This window comes from Anopheles arabiensis, chromosome 3 (assembly GCF_016920715.1).
Source record: "Anopheles arabiensis isolate DONGOLA chromosome 3, AaraD3, whole genome shotgun sequence".
Lineage (NCBI taxonomy): Eukaryota > Metazoa > Arthropoda > Insecta > Diptera > Culicidae > Anopheles > Anopheles arabiensis.
Genome location: NC_053518.1, coordinates 73,492,059 through 73,502,861, shown reverse-complemented (window position 1 = coordinate 73,502,861; position 10,803 = coordinate 73,492,059). Strand labels below are relative to the sequence as shown.

General features: G+C 43.8%; 3 protein-coding genes across 3 annotated transcripts; all 3 read left to right on the top strand.

Annotated features, from left to right (window-relative positions):
- The first annotated feature begins 3,554 nt into the window (after window positions 1-3,554).
- On the top strand, window positions 3,555-4,457 carry LOC120902022 (microfibril-associated glycoprotein 4-like). Its single transcript, XM_040310465.1, has one exon. The coding sequence runs from the start codon at window positions 3,555-3,557 to the stop codon at window positions 4,455-4,457; it is 903 nt and encodes a 300-aa protein (XP_040166399.1).
- Window positions 4,458-6,633: 2,176 nt separating this feature from the next.
- LOC120901619 (fibrinogen-like protein A) lies at window positions 6,634-7,969 on the top strand. Its single transcript, XM_040309697.1, has one exon. The coding sequence runs from the start codon at window positions 6,648-6,650 to the stop codon at window positions 7,677-7,679; it is 1,032 nt and encodes a 343-aa protein (XP_040165631.1). The 5' UTR covers window positions 6,634-6,647; the 3' UTR covers window positions 7,680-7,969.
- Window positions 7,970-8,208: 239 nt separating this feature from the next.
- On the top strand, window positions 8,209-9,376 carry LOC120903971 (microfibril-associated glycoprotein 4-like). Its single transcript, XM_040313656.1, has one exon. The coding sequence runs from the start codon at window positions 8,230-8,232 to the stop codon at window positions 9,325-9,327; it is 1,098 nt and encodes a 365-aa protein (XP_040169590.1). The 5' UTR covers window positions 8,209-8,229; the 3' UTR covers window positions 9,328-9,376.
- Window positions 9,377-10,803: the final 1,427 nt, after the last annotated feature.

The window sequence follows — 10,803 nt, the reverse complement described above, 5'->3', positions numbered from 1 at the left end:
AAATAATTAGAAGGAACAGAGCAGCAAGGGCTGCCAAAGGAGGGCGCATTATCACAGGCGACAGAATCGAATAAGGGGAATGCATGACAAAACGGTAGACCAGACTCGAAGCAATTTACCGAGTCTTGGAGACGAATCTCTTAAAAAGGCTGCACCTTCCCTCCCCTGTGTGCAAGCGCGTGGAAGGAGATCTGAAGGATCGGAAAGAAAAAGAGCTTTTATGCCTGCTCATGCTCCGAATGGCTGAATTAGTTAACTCAACCCTTCAGCAGTTTCAGCCCTGCTTTTTTGTGTGTTTGATCGATATAATAACTTAAATTAAATCTACAGCCATTAAGCTTTAGTACCCGGCACTAGTTTGGTATTAAAAATCCTTCCCCCCCCCCCCCTACCCTGCAGCCTTGCACCCACATTCCTTCCGCACGGCAGACAGGTGAGCGAAGTGAACCGACGAAGTACGTCATTTCTTGGCAAGCTTTTCATTCGATAGTAGCTCCGCGCGGCCCCGGAAGGCAAACTCTCTCCACAATCGTTCTTTACAGCTACATTAAGCGCTGCCCGGCATATGGATATGCATATTTATGAGAGGTGGAAAATGAACCAGGCAGCAAGGGTTGAGCGCGGGAGTTAGTTTTCCCTGCCCGGGACACATACTACACCATCATCGTAAGCGGGCGAGCTGGTAAGTAACCTGGAGTAACGCTTTGGAGCGCCGATGCAAGCATCCAGATGATGGATGAAATGGTGAAAGATGCGAACAGAGAGATTGCTTCTTTTCATTAAATATTGAAATTCAATGGTTTTGCAGCTGAAAGGCGAACGGTGCGGCTCCACTGCCGCTTGCATCCCCCGCAGCAGGATGGATGATCAAACGAGATTTCCGCTGGCTGGCAGCTGCCAGCTGAGATGGCTTTTAACACAAACGGCACAGTGGGCACGGCTGGATGTCTTAGGTGAAGAAATGGAGAGCAAAAAAAAAACACACCTCATTACTGCCGTGATGTTGGGAGCAATAAATTTAGAGAATTAATGCAGTCACCGCTAAATTATTAATTGCAGCATTAACCCTAAAGCCTTCGAACTAACTGGCAGCAACACTATCACTTTCAGCCCTTTACCCAACAAATCCATGGTGCTTTGACCAACGCGACCAATCTCCCGTGGCCTGCTGTGCACTTGTGGGAGGAGGAAAATGCGCTGCCACTCTTAAGCCCATAAATACACCGCCCCAACCGAGCCACAGTCTTTCACAGTCCATCTGGTGCTGGTTCCGACCGGAACCGTCATAAATAAAATCAGCATTTTATCAATATTTGTGCGATATGCATCTCATCCTGCCCGCTGGCCCGGAGGGGACCAAAGCCGAAGTAATTGAAAATTATTCCTCTGATCTGCTTCCCATGGTTTTTATCTCACTGCACCTGAGCGGGGCTGCATGCCCAAAGGGTAGTCTTCGTGTTTTTTGCCCTTAATTCTTTTTCAGCTTCAGTTCAGCACACAAAACCAGAACTGCGTTCCAACGGATACGTTCCATTTGCTTTGCCCATTCCGTGCGTTTCCCTTGGGGAGCGGTTCGAGGATTCCTACATCCTCATCCAATGGTTTGTGTGTGTATGTTTGAGTGTATTTCAAATGTACCGGGATAAGCAAAAACCAACCCCCATCAACCTAACATACCCGACTAAACACGGCCGGAGCACCGGAATGAAATCTCACCCGCCTTATTGCCGGAGGCTTTCTTCGTGGTTCCAAAAAACTCATTTCGACTAATTTCTCCCGGGAATGAGCTGTCCTTCTTCGCTGTGTTCTCTTCCCTGTTGTATACTTGCGCTCGTAGTACTTCTGCAACAGCAACAACCAAACAAAAAAACACACACACACATAAACACAAGCCAAAAACATTATTCCCATTAAACGAGTGACCCTATCGTTGCTCCCTTTCTCTCTATCTCTCCCCTTGAACTTCGGAATGTTCGTCATTTAAAGTTTTTGCTCCAATTGGTACAGGCAGGGAGAGGGGGAGGACGGTGGCTTTTGGCACCCGGGAGACCGACCCCGCCAAACCTTTGCATGCACAAGACAATGCGCCCCGAAGGCACGTTACTTTCGGACAGAGCAGGCCGCACTTCGGAACTGGAGCTTGGCTAGAAGTTTTGCCATTTGGTGGTGCCATTTGTGCTTGGGGGGAAGCAGACGATGCCCGGTACTAGCAAACCGACAGTTCCGGCCAGCCTGCCTCTGTCCGGCCAGGGTGCAATCGGCGCACAACTTCTTGACTTGGCACCGGGCAAGCACTGACGCCATGGCCGGACTCGGAAGAAGCACATCTTCCGAAGAGTTATGCAAATGTGTCAGACAATTTATGTTTATGAATAACATTATGATTCCGGTCCGGGGAAGATGAGAGAGAGAGGGGGAGAGAAAGCACAAGAAGGGAATGATCTCAACACAACAACGTTCGCTTGTGCCGTTTCGATTATTTATGATTAATTGTTCGGAATCACTTGGCAGCCTCGGTTTGGGGTTGTTGTGCGCTTTGCCACAGTTTGGCCAGTTAATGGACCATTTTCTAACAATTCGTCCAATGGGCCTTTTCGAAGATTGGACGATCGAGTGAGTAGGTGCAAATAACATACTTCTCTCTCATTCGCTCTGTTTATTGCTCTCTATTTTGCTGGTAAGTTATTTGGGATCTTTATAAAAGGCTTTCGAACCTCGCATGGACCACTCACCCCAGAAGTAGTAAATCATCACAAGCGGACAACAGGGCTGGCTCATTTTTCTAACCGCCACCGGTCTAACTCGTTTGGTAACAATACATTTTGAATAAGACAGTAAGGCTATGGGAAAATTTTGGGTAGCTCTTCAAAGTTAATTTCGGTATACATTTTTCACTTTCAAACAAATCACAGCTCAATCAACCGATCATAACTCAAGATCATAAGGTTTTGATAGCATCATTCAATGCATTACATCCACAATCGATTGATACCGTAATTGAAACACGTAAAGAAAATTGGTTATTTTTTATTTATTTATTGCATCCTAAATGGTAACTCTCTCAAACACTGATTGAGTTTTAATCAAATGGAGATAATAATTGAACTGACACGCATTAAATACATCAGTCAGTTTGGCTTCAAATGATTATGCATGCCATACAATATTTCTTACATTCCCGCGTATTTGTTTTTGGACAAATTGGACTAACTTCAACCTTACAATTGATAAGCTCTTCCCATTGGGTGGACTTAGGTGGACTCCGCATTGGAGGCTTGATTGATGTTTTTGCTTTTGCATGTTTCACATTTGTTTTAATCACAATATGCTATATGGTGCCTCAAGACGCTCTTTCAGCTGCAATTAATTGCACTGACCTTGACGTTTGGTGAAGCCAATGTTTTTATTTGCCCTGTTGCACAACTGATAAGCTTTTCTTTCTGTGTATTCTTTGCGATTTTTTCCCATCCCTAGGTTACTATAAAAACCAGCCGTTTGTGAAACGTTCCTCTGTGTTCTTTTGATAGAAGTTAAGTGATCGGTAGCAGTGCACCATGTTAAATACTAAAGTGATATTCTTCCCTCTGTTAGTAGTATTTCTTACACCAACAATCCACTGTTCCGAAGAAAATTGTAGTAATTCGTCCCTCACCGGCTTTGGGTACGAGATGATAACGGCAAAACTAGACCATATTCAGTGCAAACTAACCGCGATGGAGATTGCTATGAAAGAGGATCGGGAAAGTATCGAACAGAAGATATCTGGAGCTGTGAGCCAACTAGCGTCGAAGGAAGATCTAGCTCAGTTGAGGGTCAGTAAGCAAAGTCCCATTCGCTCGTGTAAGGCAGAGCCATCGAAACTATCTGGCAAGTATCTGATACAACCAACCGAAAATCATTACCCATTCGTGGGACATTGTGAACAAACACGTTTTGGAGGAGGTTGGTTAGTGATCCAGCATCGGTTTAACGGTTCGCTGGACTTTTATCGCAACTGGACCGAGTACCGGAATGGGTTTGGAAGTGTTGATGGAGAGTTTTGGCTCGGTTTGGAGCTCGTGCATTGGTTGACATCGGCTCGCTCCCACGAACTATTAGTGGAGTTGGAGGATTTCTCGCAAAACTACGCGTACGCACGATATAGTGAGTTTCAGATCGGCAGTGAGGCGGAACAATATCCACTAGCAAAACTGGGATCGTACACAGGAACAGCAGGAGATTCATTGGTAAACCAAAAGGAGATGAAGTTTTCAACCAAGGATCGAGACAATGACATTACAGAGAGAGAAAACTGCGCTACCGAGTACGAAGGAGCATGGTGGTACAAAGATTGTCACTATTCCAATTTGAATGGAGTTTATATGAATAGCGCTGACGCAAAATCTATGTGTTGGTTTCACTACAAAATATCTTTCCAGGGATTGGCATATTCCAGAATGCTGATACGCGAAACATAATCACAGTGTAATGTACAAATAACAGTTTGTATCAATAAAAGTCAGGAAAAAGTGTTAAAAAAAAAAGAAAAGTGGACAACTGCTCTTCTATTAGGGTCTCTTTTTGCTGAAAAATTTCTAAAATGTGCAATCTTCTAGGAAACATATACCATTCCATCTAAGAAGTTAAACGATCAACGTTTAAATACTGTGTCTCCTTTATTCAGATTAGCGACATCATCAAAATAGAGCAGAGACAACTAACCATGTAGTTGTAAAAGTCTATCACACTTTGCAGACGTGCGTTAGGCACTCCATTACACCGAAATCTGTAACAAACATCGTGAATCTGAACATACACCATTCTCTGTGTTTACTCCTGTAGGGAAAAAAACTGTCTCCCTAGCATTAAAAATCACCAAGTAAACAAGCTTCGAAAAAATGCCGTACAAAATGTCCTTCCTCATAACAAACGAATGAACAAAAAAAAAGATTCATGAAAGATATTTTCCATCCCCCTAACTCCTCTTCCAATAAAACCAACCCGTTTTCCGCCCAACTCCAAGCCTTCATCTCGCCGATGATCGAAGGACAGAAATATATCATCTTCGTACGCTTCTTCACACTCCAGCAAGCCGGAAGCATGCCGATATCCTTGAAAAGGAGGGAAAAAGGGCTATCAGTTCGCTTACATGATGCGTTTAGCCTTAACGAGTGTGGCTGTATCCTTTTGCCTGCTGCGTTGCTGATATGCCGTTCGCGAAACACTTTCGGGTGTGAACACATACACAAACGAGTCAACAACCATTTCCTGCTGTGCTTCCAAGTTTCCGGCCAAGGCAGAGTGGAATAAAAAAGATCCAAACTTCACAAGCCACCAACCCACTGTATCGGCTGTATCCTATCGAGGATAGGAGCGCAACCGCTCAATCCATAGATCATTGCATTGGAAGTTTTCGAGGACAAATTGTTTGCCCATCGAAGGCAGCACGACCAGTGTGAAACCCCTCTCGGGACCAAAGGTGGCTTTCGTGGCAGCATAAATAGTGAGTGACTTCCGAATCGGCAGCTCCTGCGCTCTTTTTTGTTTGCTTTCTTTCCAGGGTTTTTGAAGTCCATCATGTAGACACATAGGGTTTAGAAAATATCTAGCCTTATACTTGTGTTGTGCAAACGGTTTTCTTGGTTGTTGTGTGTGTATGTTTTTGCGTCATGTTTTTTGCATCCGTTTCGCATTTTCCCTCCCCCTTGTGCGCTTGTTTTTGTGTCACCATGAATCTTGAATACACCGAGTGGGCCCGGTAGCGCACATAAATCACATCGGTATAGATAAATTATGAGCGCGCACCCTTTCGATCTTTGAGTGGGGCCTGAAATATTGTTCCACCTAAACCATCCTAAAACACTCACGTGTGAGGGTTTGTAGAAAAAGAGAGGCCTTCATTTTTAAGCTTTTTTATTATTTTCGTGCTCTTAAGCATGCCGATAAACTTCACTCCAAGAGGTAGTCATAGATCAACAACTTTTCGAACAAAAACCAACTCGGGAGGATCGATACGGAAAATGATTTTCGCCATGGTAGAAAAATATTATGCAAATATCTGGAACCTTCATCAAACATGTAAAGGTAAGAAAAATGAAACTGTATAATGCACCGTAAGCAATGCAATCTCGTTACCGGTCCAACTTATTTCGTTGAATCTATTATGCTCACAGCGATAGAGTCTACTCTAAGCGAGTTGAGTTGCAACCAAGTAGAAATAACAAACGGACTGACACGCATTATTTCATTCACAGAAAGTGACTTTAAAAGATTATGCATGCCGTAAACATTAGCTTACTTCAAATGGGAATTCCCGCGTGATTATTGGACAAATTGGACCACCTATAACCTTAACCAATTGATAAGGTCTCTTCGTTGAGTGGGCCTTTTGGACTTGTTTGATGATTTTTACTTTTGCATGTAGTACATTTGTGTAAATCATAACAAGCGATATGAAACATTAGGACGCTCTTTAAGTTGCAAATAACTGCACTGGCCCTGGTGTTTTTTTTTTATTTGAGCTTTTTGTTTGCTTCTTTACACAACTGATAAGCTTTGCTTCCAATGCCTTGTTTCCTATTTTTCCTCTTCCCAAGGTACTATAAAATACCAGTCGTATTCTCCGTTCCTCAGTGTCATTCTGGTAGAAGTAAAGGTAACAGTTCAGCATGTGTGATCATCAAGTAATGTTCTACCTTCTATTACTAATATTTCTTACAACAAAAATCCACTGCTCAGACGAAAACTGTGCTAATTCGTCCCTCACCGGCTTTGGGTACGAGATGATAACAGCGAAACTGGACTACATTCAGTGCAAGCTGACCGCGATCGAGCTAGCTATGAAGGAGGATCGGAAGAGCTTCGACCAGAAGCTGTCTACAGCTGTCAGCCAACTGAGCGAAACGATTGGCCGCAATCTGACCGCACTGAGCACACAAACAAATAAAATGCTCACTGAGGAGACCGCCAACGCCAATCACGAACGGATGCGAGATGAGATTCAAATGCTTTTATCGAAGCAAGAGCTGGCTCCATTTATGGTTACTTCTGGCCTAAATCTTCACAGTGTTTCGTTTCAATCGTGCAAGAACAATCCATCGAAGCGATCGGGCAAGTATCTGATACAGCCTACTAAAAACGATGAGCCATTCATAGGATATTGCGAACAGTCTAGTTTCGGAGGAGGTTGGCTTGTGTTCCAGTATCGTTTTAATGGATCGGTGGACTTTGATCGCAACTGGGATGAGTATCGGAACGGGTTTGGAAGCCTCGATGGAGAGTTTTGGCTCGGCTTGGAACACTTGCATCGTATTACGCAGGCACGACAACACGAGCTGTTGGTTGAGATGAAAGATTTCGATGGAAACTATTTTTACGCACTGCATAGCGAGTTCGAAATAGGCAGCGAGGCAGAGCAATATATGTTAAATAAGGTGAAATTGTCTTCAGGAACAGTAAAAGATGGATTAGAATATCATAAAGGGATGAAGTTTTCGACCAAGGATCGGGACAATGATGACTATCCCGATAAAAGCTGTGCTCCCATATACGGAGGAGCTTGGTGGTATAGTTGTGCTAACACTTCAAATCTAAATGGTCGTTATATGAATAGTACAAGTGGAAAATCTATAAGCTGGTATTTTTACAAATCTTCCTATTTGGGTTTAGCATACTCAAGAATGTTGGTTCGCGAAATTTAACGCGTTTTAATCAATAAAGTAAAATAAACATGCATCCATTCCAAGCTCAGTTTAATTTCCAGAACCAGTTAACAGTTGCATATGTTTGGTGTATTATCGATGCATCTTCATTCTTCGTCTGGTGACTCGCCGGAACGCTGTGCGTTATGATAAGGCATCAACTTATGAATTCATAGACGTGATCGCACTACTAAAATAAAAAAAACTACTATAAGCAACACATTTATGGAAGAGAGTCTATTCAATGTTACAATAAACCTCACTGACCCTGCCAATAAAAACAGCACACTAAACGACTGATAAGGCAGACCGCATTATTTTTGCATACGTTATCGCACTTTTTTAGACCGCATCCAAACGTTTCATGCATAGAGCAGAACGCAGATGACCAATCAGATAATTTACTCGCTATGATGTGCTGAAAGCCAAGTCGTGGGAATCAGTTGCTGTCTTGAGAATTTCAATGCCACCAGACCTACAAAGCGGCACTATAAAAGGAAGCCACATGCGCCATTGCTCAGCATCATTCCATTGTGATAATTGGTTCTAAATGACCATCAACGTTTATTCAGTGTTTTTCTGCCTTGTGGTAGTTTTGTTTTCAACACCAAAAGTGCACGGTATCGAGCAAAATGATTCACATTCATCCCTCACCGGCTTTGGATACGAGGTCATTACAGCCAAGCTGGAATACCTCCAGTACAAACTGATCGCAATGGAGCTCGCGATGAAGGAGGATCGAGAGACTATCGAGCAGAAGCTGACCCATCAGGAGACTCTTATGGATGAACTATTGTGGACCATCGACCAGAAGCAGTCGGAAGTTACGGGGGCCATAAGCCAACTGAGTCAAGCGATCGGTCACAATCTAACCGCACTGAAGACACAGTCGCATAAAATGCTCTCGCAACAGGAGGCCTGCGCCAACCACGAACAAATGCGGAACGAGATCCAAATGCTAGTGTCAAAGGAAGATCGAGGTCAATTCAAGGTCAATTTTTGGTCTACATCGACGAAAACCCCCGTTCGCTCGTGCAAAGAAGAGCCATCGAAGCAATCGGGCAAGTATCTGATACAACCGACCGAAAACGATGAACCATTCATGGGGTACTGCGATCAAACGACTTTCGGAGGAGGCTGGCTAGTGATTCAGCATCGGTTTAACGGATCGCTGGACTTTTATCGAAACTGGACCGAGTACCGGAATAGATTCGGAAGTGTTGATGGAGAGTTTTGGCTCGGTTTGGAGCGTTTGCATTGGTTGACTTCAGCACGCTCCCACGAACTATTAGTGGAGTTGAAAGATTTCTCCGGGAACTATATTTACGCACGCTATAGTGAGTTTGCGATTGGCAGTGAGGCGGAACAATATCCACTAGCAAAACTGGGATCGTACACAGGAACAGCAGGAGATTCATTACATCACCACAAAGGGATGAAGTTCTCCACCAAGGATCGGGACAATGATAGTACAGGTGGAAACTGCGCTACCGAGTACGAGGGAGCATGGTGGTACAAAGAGTGTCACTACTCAAATCTGAATGGAGTTTATATGGATAAAGTGGATCCAAAAGCTATATGTTGGTACCATTACAAATCTTCTTACCAGGGATTGGCATATTCCAGAATGTTGATGCGTGAAACATAATCATAACATCAAATTTACACGAATAAAATTAAAAATCTGGTTATCTGCATTCGCTACTTCCAATATCCAAACTATCACATATGCATTTATAACGTGTGCTGCTATACTGGTTCTTCTGTCGAGATCTATTTTAAGATAAATTTCAAGAAGATCTCGAGTTTGATAATTCATCTAACTTCCAATTCTCGCAGGATATCATGCACGAGGTCGCAGGGTTTGAAACGGTTGCTTATAATATGGGCTCTACTTTTGTTAAAAATAATCTGTTTTGTTACGCGATGCTTTATATCATGTTGCCTGATTATTTCTTAGCTCGTCTTAGATCATTTATATGCTCATACTTTATAAAATAAAATCTGCGTGTGCATCAATTCATACAGCCACCGAATGCTACACATCCATCGTCGTTAGTGTGACCCCATGAACCGCTCAGACTTCACCGTGTTCCATTACTATATGGTTCAATTGTGTAAATGATGTAGTAATTTGGGTACCAAAAATAGCATTTCGTTACTTTTTTTCGTCCCCCTTTGCAACAATCCCTTGCTGCCAGTCTAGCTTCAGTACCTCATACAATAAACGGCCAATAAAATCAGAAAAATCAACCCAATCAAACTACTGTGCTGTGGTTCCGTCACAAAACGACACCTATTCCCGCCCTCCCCAAGGATCGTGCTAAGTTCATGCATCAAGCACGTGAGCATACGCTAACCGTAACACCGATTCCGAACCAAAGCTGGCACAGCTTCGTACGCGAGTGCCAATCAAAACCTTTCCCTGCTGCTGCTGCTGCTCCATCTTGCCCACCTAATGCAGTCGGTGCAAATGTTTACCCTGTCGACTCACGTCGACACACTGTCCCCGGGGTTCGGGGGAAAATGGTTGCGCTTCCAGCCTCGAATACGCGAACAACGTGATGTACTACTGCTTGCCAAACATAGTCACACGAAACTTTTGATGCACCACTACCCAGGCACCGTATGTGTGTGTGTGTTGAAATCGTTTAGCTCCCCCTTCTCAGCTTGCCAATGTGTTTTCGTGACAGCAAGCTCTAAAATCCCCAGCGTCCCGTCTTCTGATACCGCCTTATTTCAGAGGATGACAGCAGAAGGAGAGTCCCTGAAACACTTCACATGCGGGTTAAGCGGTGCCCGGTGTCTTTTGCTTCTTAAAACGAGCTTCGTGCAAATGATCCTCAAAAGAACGCATCGCACACTGCTAGCTTCTTTGTGAACTTATTTGACGAACGTGACTATTAGACAATTTTATTTGTGTACGTTGGTGCCGCACCACCACCATCACTCGCTCGCTGCGTCGTCTTGCGTCGTCAAAATTGGCCCACAGGCGTCATCTTCATCCGCACGTCCGTCCGTTCCCCGGGATGTACGAATGTTTCAATGCACTAAAACAAAAAAAAAAAACTTCTATCACTTCCCACCCTTGCGACAAGAAGCTGTACGCAATTGGAACTGATAT